This window comes from Equus quagga, chromosome 9, assembly GCF_021613505.1.
Source record: "Equus quagga isolate Etosha38 chromosome 9, UCLA_HA_Equagga_1.0, whole genome shotgun sequence".
Lineage (NCBI taxonomy): Eukaryota > Metazoa > Chordata > Mammalia > Perissodactyla > Equidae > Equus > Equus quagga.
This window is the reverse complement of record NC_060275.1, coordinates 6,422,344-6,442,805: the sequence shown is the minus strand read 5'-3', so window position 1 is coordinate 6,442,805 and position 20,462 is coordinate 6,422,344. Positions and strand designations below refer to the sequence as shown.

At 36.0% G+C, this 20,462-nt stretch overlaps 1 protein-coding gene across 1 annotated transcript in view; it reads right to left on the bottom strand.

The window, feature by feature from the left end:
* Positions 1-20,462, bottom strand: part of NETO1 (neuropilin and tolloid like 1) — a 102,182-nt gene that overhangs the window by 10,446 nt on the left and 71,274 nt on the right. The window contains exon 7 of the mRNA XM_046672320.1: positions 17,120-17,348. Coding sequence (XP_046528276.1) covers positions 17,120-17,348 — 229 coding nt within the window. The remainder of the gene's footprint in view (positions 1-17,119; positions 17,349-20,462) is intronic.

Here is a 20,462-nt window from a genome sequence, read left to right as displayed (position 1 = left end):
GCAGTTTCCATGATCAGAAGAATCTACTTATTTCTGAAACTAGGTCTTCTGTTGCTTTCAGAATAGCAAATATAGCTTCACATTGATGTTAAAAAATTAAGCACACAGAAGAAACTACATATTTGTCACTGCTTTTCGTCTCCGAACAATTTTAAAGCATATTTAGACATGATGACCACAGCTATTGCAACTTCTCTTCATTGGAGGTTTATCAAACATCACTATTTTATTATCCATATCTAATGCCAAGTGTTTCTTTTTAAGAAAAAAAATGAAAATTGAAGGTAGTGAAATATTCTAGTCAGCCAAAAGAATGTCATATGTGCAAGCACAGCCTTGCTCTGGATTTAAATCTTTCAGGGAATATACGAGATGGAAATGATAACAGCAAAGTGAGTCTTGCCTGACTGTCCCTTCCTCCCTCGTCACCAATACAAACGCTTTTGGCCAAAGCATTCTTTTCTGGCTGTGTAAGAGACTGGACGTGAAAATGAAGCTTAGAGAGGGCTTCTGCAGACCCTTTGTCCCAGGATGGTAGAGTCCTGACAACTCTATGGAGGGCGGAGCTGCATCTAGGCCGGTAAGAGGGATAATCCTCAAGGACAGATCTCGACTTCCATGAACACATACTCAGTTACAACATGTGTAAAATAGGGATAAAAGTAATACTTACCTAAATGATTTAATTATGCAAAGACTGTAGGATAGTGCCAGCCGTACCATGCAGCTGTAATTGTAAACTGTTCTAGAAGGAGAGTATTGCACAGGGGTTTCGGAGTCAAAATGTCTGAGATTGAAACCTTTGTCCGCCACTTCTAAATTGCGTGACCTTGAGCAAGTTTTACTTAAATTTTTCCAGTTTCCGCTTGCCTCTAGATATTGGGGATAATCTTAACTACTACATAGAGTTGTCATGAGAATTAAATGTGATAAACTTTAAAAAACCGTAACAGATATTGTCATATGGTTTATGATAAATACACATAAACTGGTTTTGAACTACTACAGTTACAAAAAATCTTACAATGTTTGAGAGATATGAGATATAAAACTTAAGTGACTTACTATTAAATTTCCTAATTTATAAAGTAAGGATTGTCATTCACAGAGCTCTTGCGAAAACTAAATGAGAACGCAAATTTGAAAGAACAGAGTAGACACTTCATACATAGTAGTGTGCAATAAATGCTGTCTAAAAAGATGAGTTATACATAGAAGCGTTTACTCTCTCATGTAACAAAAAAGCATAGCTGTTCTCTAGCTAGCACAATATTGTAATAAAAATATAATTAAATGGGTTTCAATACATAGATCTATTAACTATTATGTCTAGCGGTAATATTTAAAATATTTAACGATCAGCACTTCACCAAAACCCAGCAATCAGAACAGATAGACGCTAGCCAACATGCCATCCAGCATATTGCACCACACCTGAATGCACCAGCTCTAGAACGTCCCACGTTACAGCCACTTGGAAGAAATTGGAAAATAAAGGAATCTGTAATGACACATCTTTTTTCTCAAAAATGTCTGGAGGAATATTTACTTTAAATTTCCCTAGGATGTATTTCTCCAAGCCCTTATGCTAGAACACCAGGCATTCATTTCACAGAGCTTCAATCCGAAGTGCTAAGCTGATAAATCCCTTCTCTGATTTGAAAATGGTTTTAAATTAATTCTGATATTACGTGAAGTAACACAATGAAAGGCAATACAAATAGTTAACCTTACAACTTGCAGAAATTGAAGTTTTTACCCCTTCTCTCTTCTGAAAGTAATTATATGAATTTGTAATATATTTAATGTGAAAAAACAAAATATATTTAATGTGTAATGTATTTAATGTGAAAACCGGAGAGCTGCAGCTCCAAGCTCTTTGCTTCTGTTTTGCTGTATTATTTACATGTAGAAGGAAAAAACCAAGTCAATAACCAGTCTCCATTTTTTATAGCCAAGTACACAATAAACACACCTTTCTAAGAAATGTCCAGAACTTTCCTGAAACTAAGATGTCCTGACTAAGTTATTTTAATATCTTGGGGAGTATATTCCTTTGCTACAGCCATGCTCAGTGTACAGTATCATTAAAAATCAATTCTAAAAAAGAAACAGAAAACAGAATTTATTAACGTTAAATACAATGGCAAATGCAGATTTTAAAGTGCTTATACTAGTTTATAGAAGCACAGCTTAGATGTATATGATAGTTGTGATATTCCTTTATTCACAGGATAACAAGACCATCAAGGTAACATGCATTTTCTAACAACAAGTTGTAAAAAGAGATATTCAGTTTCCATCCTGGAAAGTCAAAACAAACAGTGTGTACAAGAGAACAGATCTTAACCTTTTGGCTACAATATAAAGTCCACGAAAGCTTTTCTGAAGGTTTTAGTGATCCTATAAAATTGAGATTTGGCCGAAAGTGACAGCATTGTCCTACAACTGTAGTAACAAAATTTTCAGAACAGAGAAACACAATACACAGATGCAGATTTTGAGATTATCTACCGGTACTTTAAGCTCAATTTTAAAATTCCAATTTAATGCCTTAAGTGAATACTTATCCAAGTATTTTATAATAAATTTTTTTGAAACACAAATTTAATATAACATTTTGTTCTAGCAAGGAAGAAGTGTACTGTGTACTAGCGAGACTGAGAAATCCCGTGTGCTCCTACATGTCACCATTCTGGTAATTTTCAGGGTGTTGTCCAGAGAAGTTGCATGCCAAAGAAGCCTGTTTAACTTTGCTTAATCCAAACATCTCCAATTTTATTTGTTTACCACTTAGACAAAACAAAAACAAAAGCTTGGGAAGTATTGCCCCAGTGTTCAAAAATCATTATAGGGGAAGAATTGCTAATTCTTAAGGTATCATACAATACTGTGGGAAATTATAAAGTTGGGTGAAAAATTAGGGTACAAATTATTTTACATTATAAAATCTCACACACAAAGACACACATGGAAAATTTTACCAGAAATACTAAGCCAGCATGTTAGTGACGGCTATTTCTAGGATATTTAAAAGTTATATTTAAATTTTATTGAGAAATTTTCCATGTATACACATACACGTAAAAGTATGGCTATAGACATATGTGTCTATATATATACGCATACACACACAGTTGCTGTTTATAATTGGGGAAAATATAACTTTTCATGAAGAAAACCAAATATTAATCTAAAAAGAGTTTATTTTCTCTTTCATATTTTAACCAGTAAAAGAATAGCTTTTACATAGCATTTGTATTTTATTTAAAAATAATTAACGAACTTAGTATGTCACTGAGTTCATTGCCTTCTTTGGAGTTCCATTTTTAAATCCTCATATATTCCCATTCTTACCACTAGGTGGCAAGCATGCACCATACTCCTGTGAAACAGTGTTTCAATCCATCACGATGAATGCATCTGAGACAAACAAACCTTTACACCTATATTGCTGATTCTTAAGAAATCACATCAGCAGAAGATAAGCATAACAATTTTGAGCATAGCTGAATTAGATAAGGGAGGACAAGAGAAAGAACAGCAGCCACAACATAAAGGAAGTTTTATTTAAAATTTTAATAAAGAATCATAAAACATATGTTATAATCTTAAAAGTTTAATCATAGATATATCATCATTTTTCAGTACTGTGTTACGTTTATAAATATTGCTGCAATTCTGTAATTAAAAGGTTTTTAATTTATAATTGCTTTTTAATGCTAGTCACTAGCTCATTCTATTAGGGTTATTATCACCCCCCCCAACCCACCCCTCGTCCCCCGTGCCCTGCCCCCTTTCTTTTTAAATCCAGAAATCTTCTAAATACCTCTCAGGAAATATTAAAACAAAATGGAACTAAAACTGGCACCTCTCTGAAACACTGATATTTCAAATACTTGAGCTTTGTGGTTAGTAAAACTAACATGGGTAGATTAGTTCAAAGTCAAAGAACATTCGTGCTTTATCAAGAAAATTTGGAAATAGAAGTGATGTTTGATCTTATTTTCCTTTAAAAATCCTTATATTATCTAAATAACAGCTTGGGGCTTAAGATCAGATGCTTCCCTTCAAGTCTCTCAGCCTCCAGCCCAAATCTTGTTCTTTCTCACACATTCTCCTTGCTGCCCTCAAATTCTTTCCTTTTAACTTTAATTTGATGTTTATCAAAAGCTCCCCGGCTCTGTGCTGGCCTGTGTGGGCACAGCCTCACACACACGCACACACACACACACACTCTTTCACTCACATCTTTGGTTCTTCTCCAGCTCTTTTTTATTCTCCATTTTTCCTCCCATCTTAAATTGGAATGGTCACAGAAATGTGTGGAGAAGCAGCAGGAGGAGGAAATCGCTTGGAGCACATTTACATGTCCTTGCTTCATTTTCTGAATTCAACTTTCATCAGCCTTGAAGACACTGATTTATTAAACCTTTCTGACACTCAAGATGCTCTAGAGTCTATCACTTCCTTGCCTGAGAGATGGAAATAAAGCTTAAATTTATTGTAAATACGTAAATATGATAGATATTTACATTATATATTTAGGTAAAGAATTCATACTAAATAGCAAAATCCAGCATACTTAAAAACTCAGATGCTTTTTTTCAATAATACTTTTAATCAATTCAGGTGACAAAGCCAATAATTTTCCCCTGACTTCTCAGACACCGCCCCCCCCCCCCCCCCCCCGCCCCCGGGTCCGGTTCCTGGGGCCGTGGGAGGTCCTTCTCTTCTCTATCCACAACCTTTTCCTGGGGGATCTCGATCAGACTTAGAGCCTCTGACATTGTTTCCTTGTGGGCTCACACTTCCCTCTCTGACTCCTGTCTGACATCCGGATCTATCCCGCACTTTCAAATTCCTCTATAACATCTCCACGTGGACTTCTAATTACCATCCCAAATAGAATATGCTTGATGGGCTCACAGAAAATCACCCTACTCATCTTAATCACTCCTTCACCCCACCTCAACGCTCCCCCGACACACCTTCCTGATGTTAATATGAGGCACGACTATCCCCATCCTTTCAGCTGTTCAGGCTAAAGGCTCAGGATCATCCTTGAGTCCTTTCTCCTCGACACCCATATCAAACTGGCCTTCAGTTTTGTCAGCTCTATCTCAACTCTGAGCTCTTGGGAACGTCTCCATTGGTATGAATGAGCCAAAACTACCTTTCACCTACTGGTCTCCTACATGGATCCAAGGACACGGCGGCCAGAGGAACCGCGCTCATTTTTAAGTGTGAATCAGACTTTGTTTCACTCCTGTTTAAAATACTCCAAAACCTTCCTGGGTAAAGTTAGACTAAATCCCCAGCTTTTTAGTATCCTTTCTGCTTGCCCAAAATCTTTACCCAGCTTCCTCCTGAACTCCAGTATCACCCACCACAACCCCAGGGCACTCATATCTGCATCCTTTTCCGCCACACTAGCCCATGTTGGGTTTTTTTCCCAATACACTTATTAAGACTTGAGTGCGTCCTCTTTAATTAACTAACCTGTAAATCGTTTGCCTCCTCTTATAAGAATGTGAGGCAAGGGAGTTGTTCTATCCCCGACTTTATCACTAGGGCTTAGAATAACACATGCCATTTTGTAGGTGCTTAATAAGTGTCCACTGACTAGACATCAGAACAAAAATACTTTAAGCAGTAAAAGGAATATGACACGCCATCTTCTCATTAAATTCTGACAACGATTTTAATTTCTAAGGAATAGATAAACTTTTCTCAATGAATTTGATGGAAGAAAATATGCAAAACATCAGAGATCTTGGTTATGAGTAAGCATCTCAGTAAGGTTTCAAAGACTTTAAAAACTAGATTCAAAAATGGATAGCTTTTGCTGCTAAGTATCATTTTTAATCATAGTATTCTAACTACAGAAAAAGAAAATGTAAAAAAAATTAAATATATTTGGCCATCAGAATTGCCCCCAAAACAAATGTTTTGTTTTGTTTTTCCCAAAATAAATGGAAAATGTTCCCCTACCACCAAACTTTAAACTTAAAATGGCCCTTGGGCTATGCAATTAGAGAAAATGTCATTTTATTTGAAAAGTGCTGACCAGATTTGAGGCCAGAAATAGATTTGTGTCTCTTCTCTTCATCGCCTTTATCATCTTCATATATGTTTGCAAAGATCAATATCTGCTTCAAAAACTCTATGTTCCAATGTTACTTAGTTATCAGTCAAAATATCCAGTATTATTGAGTAAGACATATTTTAACCTTTTTTAATACAAGAAATTCTTGTTCACAAATTTCTATTTAATCCCATTCACATTTATTGGATTCTCCTCTTTCTGCTAAAATTGCACATTCTACTATTCCAAAAGACATCATATTAAGCAAAGAGACACATCTTCATGAGAAAATTATATTCCATAGATAGACCATTTCTTTCTGCACAAAGAGTATGAACCACATCATGATTTATGCATTCGATTTGATTCTAAGAAACTATCACACATTTTTATACTATGATTATGTCTGCCTTGGGTCAGCTACACAATGATTTATTCATTGTATGCAATTAGACAGGACGCCAATTACAATAAGGTGGAGATGACGCTTCTTTGGGGTCTGCACTCTGATCATTAATAGGACTTGGACGTGTGGCCCGGGGTTTGCTTTCATGACTGATGTACACATATCTGCAAGAGTTGGTTAGTTTAGACACTCTGTTCTATTAAAGTTACTATATTTGGTTTCATTGTTGAACATGCCAAGTCCCAAAAGGGAGAATTGCAGTAAATAAAGATTAGAGTTGAGAATAAATTGAACACCGTAACCTCAAGCTTGTGATTCAGCTAGTTCAAATGCTAACTATTCAGAATAATAATTTTCTGTCTCCATGCAACAAACATATACTGCCTACTTTCAGTGACAGACATTAACTACAGGAGCTATAAAGTCAAAATCAAAGAGATTAATATACATTATCCCCAAGGATCCTACCAAAAATTACAAGGACTTTGCTGCCTTTCTTCTTGTCCACAGGATCCCTGGAAGACCCACACTTTAACTAAAGACACTGTTGATCTAAAAAGTTCAATGAAAATCCCGCAAAATTTTCTAAGTAATTCAACAAACACACATAAAAGTCAAAATTATTTAAGACAATTGTTTTAGTCTAAAAATTTACCTGAGGAAACTAATTTTATATCTTAATTATTCCACTAAACTATATGTCTATATGCATAAATTTTTTCAATGTTTTGAGTTAAACGACCAAGTCAGTAATCAATGTCCATCACCTTCAATATTAAGATATTTCTGACTGTTGTTTTCTTTATGGTGCAATTGGACTCAATCAAATGCTTAAAAAGAAAGAAGGAGGAGTGAGTCCCTGGCAGATTATACAATTTTGTATCACTGTCCTTTGCTCAAAAACTGTCATTATATTTGAAAGTGAGAAACAACTGACTAAAAAGTTTCTGTATGTTGCTTTCCCATTAATAGACACAACAGTAGCCATCACTTGCTCTGTTCCAGACACATGCATTTAAAACTTACAGCTGCCATGTAGTGTCTCCTCCATTTTCTGGGAAAGGAATTGAGGCTTAACGTCAAGGTGTTACAGGTAAGAAAGTGGCAGAATTAATTGACCAGCACCAAATGGGTACTCTTACATATTTTCTCACTCTATTTCAATTTTTTTTAACAACAAAACAATTTTTTCAAGTGACTTATTTGTGGTTTCATTTCTGAAAATGTTTAACACGAATTTTAAAATTCTAAACACAGATATACTTGCCAAAAATTATATATTTATGTTTCTTTGTTACATTCCCTTTCTGTGTTTTTTCTATCGTAATAAAAATATTTTATTTTTAAGTAATTTCTTTATATAGAAGCTATTTATTCAATAGCAAGGTCTATGTTATAATTGGTAACATTTCTCCCTCTAGCACATACAATTTTCTTTTCTTGGCAAAATTCACAGTGAATACAATGTCTTTTGATCTTAGCATTTACCCCAAAATTGTAAATGTGTTTGGCCTTGCTTTTTCCAGAGGGAAAACTAAATTTATTGCGAGTTTATTATTATCAATATTTTTTAGTGTATATTCTCAGCATTAGTGAACTCTGAGCACTTTTATATTAATCATCAAATTACAATCTATTTTTTCCCCTTAGGATCCATCAAGTTTACTTTATTAAGGTGACAGATATGACAATTTTACTTGTGTATTACAAAATAAGGAATTTGCACTCTCCAGGACAGAAGGCATACTGTATACACAAGAGGCAGATGGCAGGCCAAAGCATGTTCCAGACAAGACCAGATTACAAAACTTAAGAGTGAAATAACAATCACTGTGCTCTTCTTGCGGAAGAGCAAAGATCCTATTAATATAAACAAATGATAGAGGAAAAAAAAACTCTACAAGAGAATTGGGCTCCTTAAAATACAGCATTTCAGTGGATAATTTACTAATGCAAATGAGAAAGTTTGTGATGGCAGTGTGGGACACAGTGCCAGATAGAAATGAACATCTTCTGAAGTGAGAAACACACTTGAATTTAATTTGAATGAGTGTAGTAGCACCTTACGAGGAGCAGCCATCTTACTCATCCTTGTGCTGTTAGAGCCTGGCTGCTTACATGTTTACTGAAGGACCAGAAGCATGAACGGAGGACTACAAATAAGTCTCAAAATGAAAACTTATTGATGACTAGGTTAATAAAACATTAGTAGATACTCAACGTTTAGGGTCAAGCTGAGGTTTGGAGGTTTTTCCTATGTTGCCTACAATTATTTCTTGCCACATCTCCTAAACTACCAAATTTAGGAATAGTAATTAAAATATTAATAAATAATACTGTATTAATTAATATATTTTAGTGATATCTTAAGTAATCCATTGCACTAAAAATCACAAATCATCACCACAGAAATATGTTTTAGCTTTCTATCGCTGAATAACAAATGACTACAAACCGACTGGCTTAGGACAACACCCATTTATCATTTCACAGTTATGTAGATCGGAAGTCTGGGTCAAGTGGGTTCTCTCCTTAGGGTCTCACAAGGCTAAAATCAAGGAGGCAGCTGGATTGAGTTCTCATTTAGAGAATGGAGGCCTTTTCTGAGCTCATTCAGGTTGTTAGAAGAATTCAGAACCTTGAGGTTGCAGGACTGAAGTTCCTGCTTTCTTGCTGGCTGTCAGCTGGGGAACATTCTCAGCTCCTAAAGGTCACCCACCATTCTCTGCCACATGGCCCTCCTGATAGCATGGCAGTGTGTTCCTTTAAGGCCAGCAGGAGTATCTGCCACAGCTTAGAATATCTGACTTCTTCCACCCCTGACCTTTAGACCTTCTTTGAAAGGGCATAAAGATTATTATCAATATTTGTTGATAATAACTACAATTCTATCTACTGCATCTTATGTCTGCATATTATGCTTACATGCTATAATCATACAGTATACCACTTTCACATGACTACAAGTATTAGAATAAAGTAAAATTATAATGAGGTTCTTCTGTTCTGGAACATACTAATCTGGGGACTAATGATACAAATAGGAATATATTTTCAAATCATCATATTTTTACATTTGTATCTGAATAAGTTACAGAAAAGGGAAAGAATGAATATACATGAGAGGCACAGAAATTCTTATTACAAATGTCACCGGACTTTTAGGTTTCATATGTATGTTAGAAGCATTTTGTAAAGTCTGAATTAAATGCCAACATTTGCGGGGCCGGCTCCGTGGCCCAGTGGTTAAGCTCTTGCGCTCCGCTGTGGCAGCCCAGGGTTCGGATCCTGGGCGCAGACATGGCACCGCTCGTCAGGCCACGTTGAGGCAGCGCCCCACATCCCACAACTAGAAGGACATGCAACTAAGACATACAGCTGTGTACAGGGGGCATTTGGGGAGATAAAGCAGAAAAAAAAAAAAAAGATTGGCAACAGTTGTTGGCTCAGGTACCAATCTTTAAAAAAAAAAATGCCAACATTTGCAACAACAAAATATATTCTATAATACTGATAATAGGAAGAATATAAGATCACTGAATAGAAGTATTTCCCTTCAACTGAGACTTGAGGAAGGCGTCCTCCCACTATTGCTCCCATAAATATCATACTTCTGCCTCCTACCCTTGCTAACTCTTCCCCTCAGCTTTGTCTGAGCTCTGCCAGAGATCGCTGCCCTGATTAATGATATCATACTGTCTGTCGTTGGCTGCTGCTAAAAAATGTTTGCTTCAGGCGAATAATATCCAGACTGCATCTTATAGAGAAATTTTGAAACCTAGGGACAAGGGAGAAAAATCACTATTACCACCAAAGGGGCACTGTCTTATTTAATTAGGTTATAGTCTTTTTAATTTCCTAAATGGCACTGTGCATTTGGATTATTCAAAATGCTCAGTTCACTCTTAAACAATTTATCCAATGGAGATGAACTCACATATATGGGTACCCCAAGAAAGACTTCACAAATTAAGTATTAATTTTGGCTTATATACTCTAAGAAAGATGACATTTAACATCCAAATATATTTTTAGACTAATGGCAAAATTTATTAACCACTGTAACTAATTTGCTTTCTTGGAGCAAAAATCAACAAATATTAGGGAAAATCAGGTTAAAAACATACTTGCAGATAAAGAAGAATAAATCCAACTTGAGAAAGATAAGTGATACATTGAATAATTCCTACACTGATTATAGGAAGTGTGCTGTATTTTATCTTAGTTACTCAATCTGAGTGACTATAATATAGTTTTACTTATTTGCATCACTTTTTATAAAGTCGTTGATCTTGCTCTAAAGAATTACCCAAATTTTAAAAAATTTTGATTATTTTTAAATTGATTATATTTAGTTTAAATTTGACTATATTTAGTATAATTTCAATTTTGAGTATACTTATTATATATGAAAATCCACAATCAATTATGATAGAACTGAACATGGAAGTATTGAATATACAGAATGAAGACATTAGTGAAACGTGCTGTTCACATTGAGTCTTCTGCCAAATTCCTGCCAAATCTTTTTTTGGGTTACAGGAATTTGCAGTACCTAGATGGATGAATAACGTGAGTAATATCTAGTTTTGACTTCTGAAGTCATACCTTCAGCTGCTCTTCTGCTCTCATTTAGAGCTTTTGCACAATAAAGTCTTGATCACTTAATATCTGATTAATGAGCAGCAGACATGCAAATAAACGGAGACGAAAAGTAAATTGTCCACTTTAAGGTTGTGGGGAAATTGTCTACAATAATTTGCTAAAATGAGATAATTTATTTAGTTTCATATTAATTTGTAACCAAAGCCTATTTATAATATAGAAATACACACACAGTAACATTTAAGTTCAAAGAGGAATTGAGTTGGAGGATTCTGAGGAAGGGAGAATTCTGAGATGAATCAAGATTCCTGCCTCTTGGTGTGGAAGTCTCTTAAAACCCTCTCCCCTGGAGATAAGCAGAACCTGTGACTAGCTTGGGATATCATTCAGTGATTAAATTACGTTATATGGCACAAGTTATTTTGCAGATGTAAATAAGGCCTTTAATCAATTGACTTTGAGTTAACTATAAGAGAGATTATCTTGGGTGGACTTGACCTAATCAGATGAGCTCTCTAAAATAAAGTGAAGCATGAGTCAGAGAGACTGCAGGCCGGGAGGAAGAAAGCAAACAGGTAGGTTGTGAACTGCCTGCCTGTTAGAAAGGTGGACTCCTTGAGCTGAGAGCATCCCTGGCCGACAGCTAACTAGAAAGTGGGACCTCAGTCCTCCAACTGAAAGGAACGGAATTCCACCAACAGCCTGAATAAGCTAGGAAGAGAACCCTGAGTACCAGATGGAAACCAGAGGCCCAATTAACACCTTGATTGCACCTGGTTAGATCCTAGCAGAGGATTCACTGCTTGGGCTTCTGAAATTGTGTGATAATAAATGCGTGTTGTTTTAGGATACTAAATTTGTGGTGATTTGTTACACAGCAATAGAAAACGACCACAGATTTTGGTACTGAAAGTGAGGTGCTGCTGTAACACCCAAAATGTGGAAGGACCTTTGGCATCAGGCAGTGGCACAGGTTTGTTGAATTTTGAGAAGCATGGTAGGAAAAGCCTAAATTTCTTCGAACAGATGGTTAGTAGAAATCTGGACTTGGAGGGCTGCTGGTGAGGGCTCAGCTAGAAGTGAGGAACATGTTATGAGAAACTGGAGGAAGGGAGATCTTTGTTTTACAGTGGCAGAAAGCTTACCAAAATTGTGTCCTGCCAAGATATGGCAAGCTGACTTGTAAGGGACAAGCATTGGCTTTATAGCTAACTAAATTACTGAGAAAGCGTTGAAGGTGTAGCCTGGTTTCTCTGGCTGCTTAAAGTAACATGTGGGAGGGAAGAAATAGTTAAAGGAAGAACTATTTAACAAAAAGGAATTAGAACCAGATGATTTTGAAAGTTCTCAGCCTCTCCGGGTGGCAAAGATGTTAAAAATCAGAAATGAGTGCTGAAAGGGTGGCAGAGAGGAAAGGCTGAATGTGTGACTGTACAACCTTTGGTAAACCATCAGAGCATCAAAGGATCATAATGTCGGTAACTAGAAGGCCCTTTCAAGAGGTTAAAGAAAGTTGTGACTTACAGACCCTCTGAGTCAAACGAGAGGTCCTTTAGGAAGGTTAAGGGCAATGATGTTCAGCCATCTCAGGAGGAGCCAAAAAGAAAGAAAGGATTATCCTAAAGAGATTTATGGTTGTGGCATTTGTCTAAGGGAGCAAAAACCAGTGAATTTCAAACCAGGGCCACAAGGTTCTTGAGAAAATCGTTTCAGCAGAAAAATGGTCAGCTTGGACTGAAAGGAACAGAGAGTACCGAATGAAGAGAAGTTGTTGGAACCCCAAAACTCTAATGGCATGAAGCAAACTGATAAAACTACTCAGCTGCAAGCATATGCTGTCTTCCATGAGAAAGGAAAGATGACTCAGAGAGCAGAACCAAGAGCCTAGAGGGCGAAGTCTGTAGCTACAGAGGATTATTCCTAGAACTGGAAATATAATCAAGAAAAATCCAACATTTGCCCTGCTGGATTTCAAAACTGTTATGGACCAGGACTCCTGTTTACTCTCCATTGTCCTGTTTTTGTTTTTGTTTTTGCTTTTTTTGATGAGGAAGATTGGCCTTGAGCTAACATCTGTTGCCAATCTTCCTCTTTTTTTTTTCTCCCCAAAGCCCCAGTCTATAGTTGTGTATCCTAGTTGTAAGTAATTCTGGTTCTTCTATGTGGGATGCTGCTACAGCATGGCTTGATTAACGGTGTGTAGGTCTGCACCCAAGATCCAAACTGACAAACCCTGGGCTGTGAAAGCAGAGCATGTGAACTTAACCACTCAGCCATAGGGCCAGCTCCCCATTCTCCCGTTTTTGAACCAGAATCTCTGTAACTGTTATCCTATGCCTGTCCCACCATTGTGTGTTGAGAGTGTTGGGGCAGGCAACTTGTCTCTTTGATTTGATGGATCCACACACAGAAAGGAATTGTACCCAAGGGGCCAAAGTTCAGAGTCTTTCAAGGACTCACCTAGGAGCTTCATCTGCACCACATTCAGAAGGTTAGAATTTGGACTTTGAGTCAATGCTGTAATGGGATGCTCTTGGGAGCTTTGGGAAATGATGAAAGTGTTTTGCATCTGCAGGGGAAGTGAAGCATTGGGGGTCACCAAGTGGACTATGATAGGCAGAATTTTGTGATGACCCCAATATTTTCACCCCCTGGTATACAAGCCTTGTATATATTTTTCCCCTTGAGTGCAGGAAGAATCTGTGAATATCACAGAATATCACTCCATGATCATGTTACATTATATGACAAAAGGGATTTTGCATAAGCAGTTAAGGTCTTTAATCAATTAACCAAAGGGAAATTATTCTGGTTAGTCTTATTATCAACAAATATTTTGTAAAGTATGTAAAACAATGCTGACATATATGAGCTATATGAGTGATGCATAAGGTCTACCTATTGTTATCATCATCATCATCATCATCATCACCTTTAGAAAATGCGAGCTCTGTCCCTAACTCAAAAGTGGCAAAGTTATCCACAAGAGACTTTATGAGGCTGGAAGTCAGGCCTTACATTCTTGCCTCAGTGCTGTCAACAAATCATTAAGCACAGGGTTGAGGGTGTGCAGGAAAAGCCAGTTAACTTCCCTGGATCTTTTGCTTTTCTGTTTGAATTCTGTTTGAAGCCCAAAATGTTTGGGATTGAAATAGATGGCCTCTAAGCTCTCCTCTAACCCCTAAAAATATCTGATGGTCCCAACCTTAGATTTTTACTCATATTAGAATATTGTCGAATATGCTCTAAGCATTTCTCAACAATGCAGTGGAGATACTATCTTATAAATGTAGGAACCAAGAAAAATATCAAGGTGGTTTCTTATTACTTGAGTAAGACAAAGCTGGTCATTGCTTTCACATCTGTAATCTTTACTCTATATGTGTGTGGGTGTGTATGCAGTAAAGATTAGAACCACCCATTTCTGAGTAGTAGCATTGATTGAAGTCTATTTCTTGTTTTGAAATTTTCATCTCATATCTGAATATCTTGATTTCAATGCAAAAGAAATTGGTCTACACCCACATACTTCATCACAGGATGACTTTGATCTTAGGCATATAATGGTAGAATTCTGCACAGTTGTAGCCAATGCAGAAAAAAGCCATAACAAAACTGCATAGGAACCGTGACACAGAGGATAAATCTGTTTCAATCATAAATGTAAATTTGTAAATTTGTGAGATAATCACAGAGAATGCCATTGTAATACTCATCATTCAAATGAGAATGATAATCCATCCACTGTGTAGGAGCATAAAGGGTAGGGTGCTTTCTTCCTACGGAGGAAGAATGCCCTATTTCTTCTTCTGGATTAGTCATTGACAAGTCCACCCATGTGAATGACTTAATCAATTAATTAGTTACATGGCAACTTTATCTTTCGGCTCAAATAGAAATATTTCTAATGATATGTGCACAGTACGCTATACGACATTTCTTGTATAAATAGAATTTTAAAGACTCACAGCACTCAATCAATCTTAGAGTTGAAAAGGATCTTAGAGGTTAGCCAGTCCTTTCCCCTACCCAACATAGACATTTTCCCTATGCCATTCATGCTAGATGATAGTCCATTTTTGAACCGAATCACCCCTCTATCCAGAGTCAATATCCTTGATGGGAATCTATTCACTTTTGGAATATCACAGCTCCCATGAGCTAGACATTTTTTCCTAAATTGCACTTAAATGTATCCCTACAATTAATTTAACAAACATTGCCCTTTTTTCATGATTCTAGAAGCTTCTGCATCCTGGTCAGCCTCTTCCAACTGATTCCTCTCCTCCTCATTAATAATACCCAGAAAAGAACAGACTATGCAATATGCATTTGACTAGTGCAGCTTCCCATGAGATTACCTTCTTTGAGCTGTTTATTGCACTTTCCTTAATATAAGCTAATATCGCATAAGAAATTTTTCGTCACTTGTACAGAAAGTATTGGCTCATATTGAGTTTGAATGAAATAAAAGTTTAAGAAGTCCTAAGAGTCAGGGTTCCTCTATACTATTGCTGTTTACTTGATATTTGAAACATAAGAATATATATTATAATTTAGCCCTACTATATTTTATGGTGTAGCTTGGATAAAAATTGCAGATTTTTGTGATATTTTTAAAAATGTGATTATATCACCTAACATACTAGATTGTTGTTAGTGCTGTCAAGTTAATTCCGACTCCTAGTGACCCCACATTAGCCCATATTAGCTAGCCCTTCCATTTTTGTGTCATTTAAATTAGATAGAAGTTCTCAATATATTATTATCCAAGGCTGATAAGAATATTTAATAAAGTACACTCCAACCCCTCACCAAAGGCACGATCTGTTGGAAACAGTAGAGCAATCAGCAGTGAAAACACCAAATGTGCTATCCTACAGGCTGAATCTCTTCATATTCTAGTCAAGAAAATGACAAGAATTTTGGGGGACAAATACCTTGCTGAAATAAAGACACACTTCCTCTAACACTTTGATCAACTACTGGAATAGAGACATAGATAGCAACATGCTGTTTAAATCCGCAATAATGCTGGGAGAATATTTAACACAGTCTATGATGGTATCAAGATTGAGAAAGACTGAGTGACGTTCAGTACTTCTGTGCCCTAGAATTCTCCAACTGCATAATTAGAAAGGAATTTAAAGACAAAACTTTCTATTCACTATATATGTAAAAGAATTGTCTAATACATTTAACATTTATGAATTGAAAAAATATTGGCTACTATGCCCATCATTGAGAAATCCTTGAAATTCTAAAATATTTTGTCTTTTCTATTTAACAAATGTATAGTTTCAAATTACAAGGTGCTGATTCCTTAAAGATGCATTTCTCAGGATTATTTTTCATTTGTATAAATTTATTAGACATGAATTATTCAAGGTTTCTAAAGAACACTCCAAATATACATCCATTAACATGACTCATTATTTGTTAGAACACAATTTTTGAAAAAGTGCTGTGCTTTGCACATAATCCTGAGTATAACCCATTGTGCCATTTTAAATATTTTCTGAAGCTTTTTCTATTTACTCTCTTCCCAAGCAATTCTCTCTCTTTGCCGACTTTAATTGGAACTCTGCAGCCACAGACCTACTTCAAATCAATGGGACTGCAAGAGAAGCCTACTAAAGAGAACCCACCAAATATTTTTAGGCAGGTTTTTAAGATTCAAACTCAAACTTCATCACAAGCTGCTGCATCAGTTCCATATGCTTTGTAAGAGTGAAACCAAAGACAAACAGAAGTCATCCTGTCCCAGTTGAAGGATGTGATCGGTCTTTAGCAAGGCTGTGATGCATGTGCTGAAATCAGGAATCAAAATGTAACATGGAACTCCCTCCCGTCAATGGATCAGAATGAAGGACAGAAGCTCTCAGTGATTTTAACCACTTATTAAGGCACACCTTGCTGTGCTCAAACGACATAAAGAAAACACCAGGAGCAACAGCTTATGAAGACTTATATCCTATGACACATTTGAAGGACAAATAGTCAAATGCAGAGAATCTTACGTTCTTGAAAGGATGTGAAGAGCATCTGAAATCGGCTGTTTCGACTGCCCTCATCTGCCCACAGGCGGATTACCCCAAGCCCTGTGCGGAGCATGACATCGTTAGCCACCGTGCTACAGAACTTAGCTTTCAGATCCTCCACAGAACTGCTTCCATCATACACGGCCACAAAATTCCTTTTGCATTCATTGGAATTCTGCATCTCATAGTCCAAGAATCGTAGGTAGATCTGCAAAACAACAACAAAGATATTGTAATTTCCCAGAATCAAAATATGAAAGAGTTCAGTAAGTACCAGAATGTCCTTTCTCTTTCTCACTGTCACAAGACAGTCTTGATTGCAATCAGTCTTATTATTTTTCCCCTGTGGTTAGTAAGAAGTAAAGATGTAAGACTAAAATCAAATTGTGCTTAATATTTTTTCAAATGTTATTATTCTTTCTTTATTTCAATATACCATTTCCCATAGTGGAGCACTTTTACTCAAATGATCCTTATTCCTTCTCATAACTTAGTTTTCCTTAGTTTGTTTAAGTGAAATAATGTAATGTGAAATCAGAGACTATCTTTTGATACTATTTGTATTAATACAAATTATTTATTTCCATACATTTTGGAAATAAATTAGTAAATAACTACACTGCTTCATTTTTGAGGCAGAGTACATAAAAAAACAAACAAAACAAAGCTAATCCATCATCATTCTCACTATAACATAGTCAAGACATTTAGCTAAGTCCACATAAATGACATTAAATTGACATTTAATGAATAAAAAGTACTGTGCAACTTACTTTATAGATTATTTTTAATTACTCCCAACAACACTATATGCTTCTATTGTCATATTGAGATGAAGAAATTCAGACTATGATGGTATAAGTTGGAAATGAGAAACGAGGCCCATCTGACTCTCTAGTCCATAATCCTCCCACACTATGATACTGCTTCTGACATACTGTTTCACGATCAGCAGATGTTATTTGACTTTGTTCCAGTGTGCATTAAAAAGTCACAAGCAATTAATTCAAACAAATAGTATTTCAAGCAAATAATAAAATGTCAATTGTGGTAAATTATATGCAATAATTCACAAAACAGGGTATTCATAATATAAATCTGAACTATGGCATAAAAACATAACACAGTATGTTGCAGACTTACAAGGAAACGAAAATAAAATGTGAAGTCCCAAGTCAGGAAATCTTCATTTAACTTTGAGAAAGAACAAAAACAGAGAAATGTCGGGAAATAGACAAAACTGAGAAACAATATTAAGTGCTTGAGTTTCATTATGCTTCATGGGTGAGAAGGTTTTCATTGTAGGCAATCTGCAACATTTCAGATGGAAGTGTGGACAGCAATAACAAAATGGAGTAGCATACGTCAAGGCTTCTAAAATGGAGCTGGGAGGCCAGTAAGCAAGTGGGCTTATGCGTGTCTCCACCTAGAGGGAAGGTAACTTTTGAACTGTGCTTCACTGCTGTCACCTTGACCTTCTGTCAAGAAATATGCTTACTCCCATAGATAAGAACCTTTTCTCTTAGAGATGGCCGGAGCGACCAATCATGTAGAGCCGAGAAGTAACAATTGTTGCCTGCACCAATCGCAGATCTTGTAGAACAATCTACTTGATTTCTCTGTTTTTGCCTTTATAAACGCTCATCTCCTTTGTCTTCCTCAGAGCACATTTTGGGTTTCTACAAGAATCCGTGTTTCCCAAATTGCAATTCTGATTGCCCAAATAAATATCCACTGTTTAAATTGTAGTGGATTTTCCTTGGTCGACAGAAGCTGTCCTAAAATTTCCAGATACTTTGATGCTGACTTTAAATTAACGGCCATTACTATAGCCTTATACAACAACACACTAGGAAAGCCTGCATTTTATTTATTCCCAAGTTATTACTTTAGTTTACTATATTTTTTCATAGAAAAAATATTTTATTTTATATCATACAATTTTTAAAATTTAAAATATTTAAAATTTATATATTATTGTATATTTATTCTATCAAACGTTCAAATGTTACTCACATAGTCCATCTGTGATCTACCCTTCCCAAGCAATATTACATTCCTGAACAGTATCCAGAAAATTCCAAAAATAACCACTTTACAAGGCACATCTGAAAATATTAAATCTTTCATGTTTTTACTAAGTAGTTTGATTTTCCAGTTTTCACATGGATTTGTAAACAGAGATTGGGTCTTTCAGATGACCTTTACCAGGAATCTGGAGCAAAGGAGCCCAAATGACCTGCTTAAGGATAGTAAGCCAAGGAATGTGGGAGCCTTAAATTGGATTAAAACCTGTTAAGTCTTGTTTTAAGGCTCTTTTCACTACACCCCATCGCCCCATCCTGACTAAAAGTAAACAAATTGAAAACACTATAAAAATATAAATATGTGTAAAACCTATGTACTCATAAGGTAATAAACTTGTTAAATGCAACAAAAATGAAATAAAGTACATTCTATATCAAATAAAGAAGTATACTCTCAAATACTATCAATAAGTCTAACCTACTTTATTAGCCCTCAAAACAATATGCAATTTCAATTGTAAATATATAAAGTTACCAAAAGGAGAAAACGCTGACTAGGGGAAGTGAGACGCTTCCTTTTGAGTGTCATGTAAAGTAACCCCTCCCTCCGATGTTCTTACAACCAAGACCAAACACTTATAAAAACCAAATGCTATGCCCACAGGAAGAAAAACAATTCCTTAAAGTAATCATTTGACTAATTCAAGAAAGAAAGATATTTGAAGGCCTCATGTTTTCAGGTTGAAATGTTTCAGTGGCCTAATGTGTCTGAAGAATTATTTCAAGTTTCTTTCTTACGCTGCATGTGGCAAACAACTGAAAGTACTTATCTGTTATTTGGTTCCTATTGGCAATAACGTAAGTCTTTGTGCTAAGGCATTATTTCACTCAAATCTCTCAACAAGAGACACTTCTAATAACCACTTTAAGATGAAAACACTGAGGTTTGGGAAAACCAAATAACTTTCCCAAAGTGACATAGGTCGTGAAGTAACGGATTGGTATTGAACTCAGATCTGCCTGACACGTTGCTCCTTATTATCACGCTATGCAGCCTCACATAAAGTTAAAAAATATTCTCTGACTCATAGTCCAGAAAGAAAGTTAAAATCTTAAGAAAACAAACTAAAACAAAATAAATAAGCAAGCCAAGCAAAACCATTTCCATTTTCCTAAGGCAGCTAGGAAACATGTTGAGTTATCAAGATACAAATGAGATTCATAGAAAATGTGTGTCCCTCTGAAAGAAATGATTGCCTTAAATTTTCGTAAAAAAATAGGATTATTTTATAGAG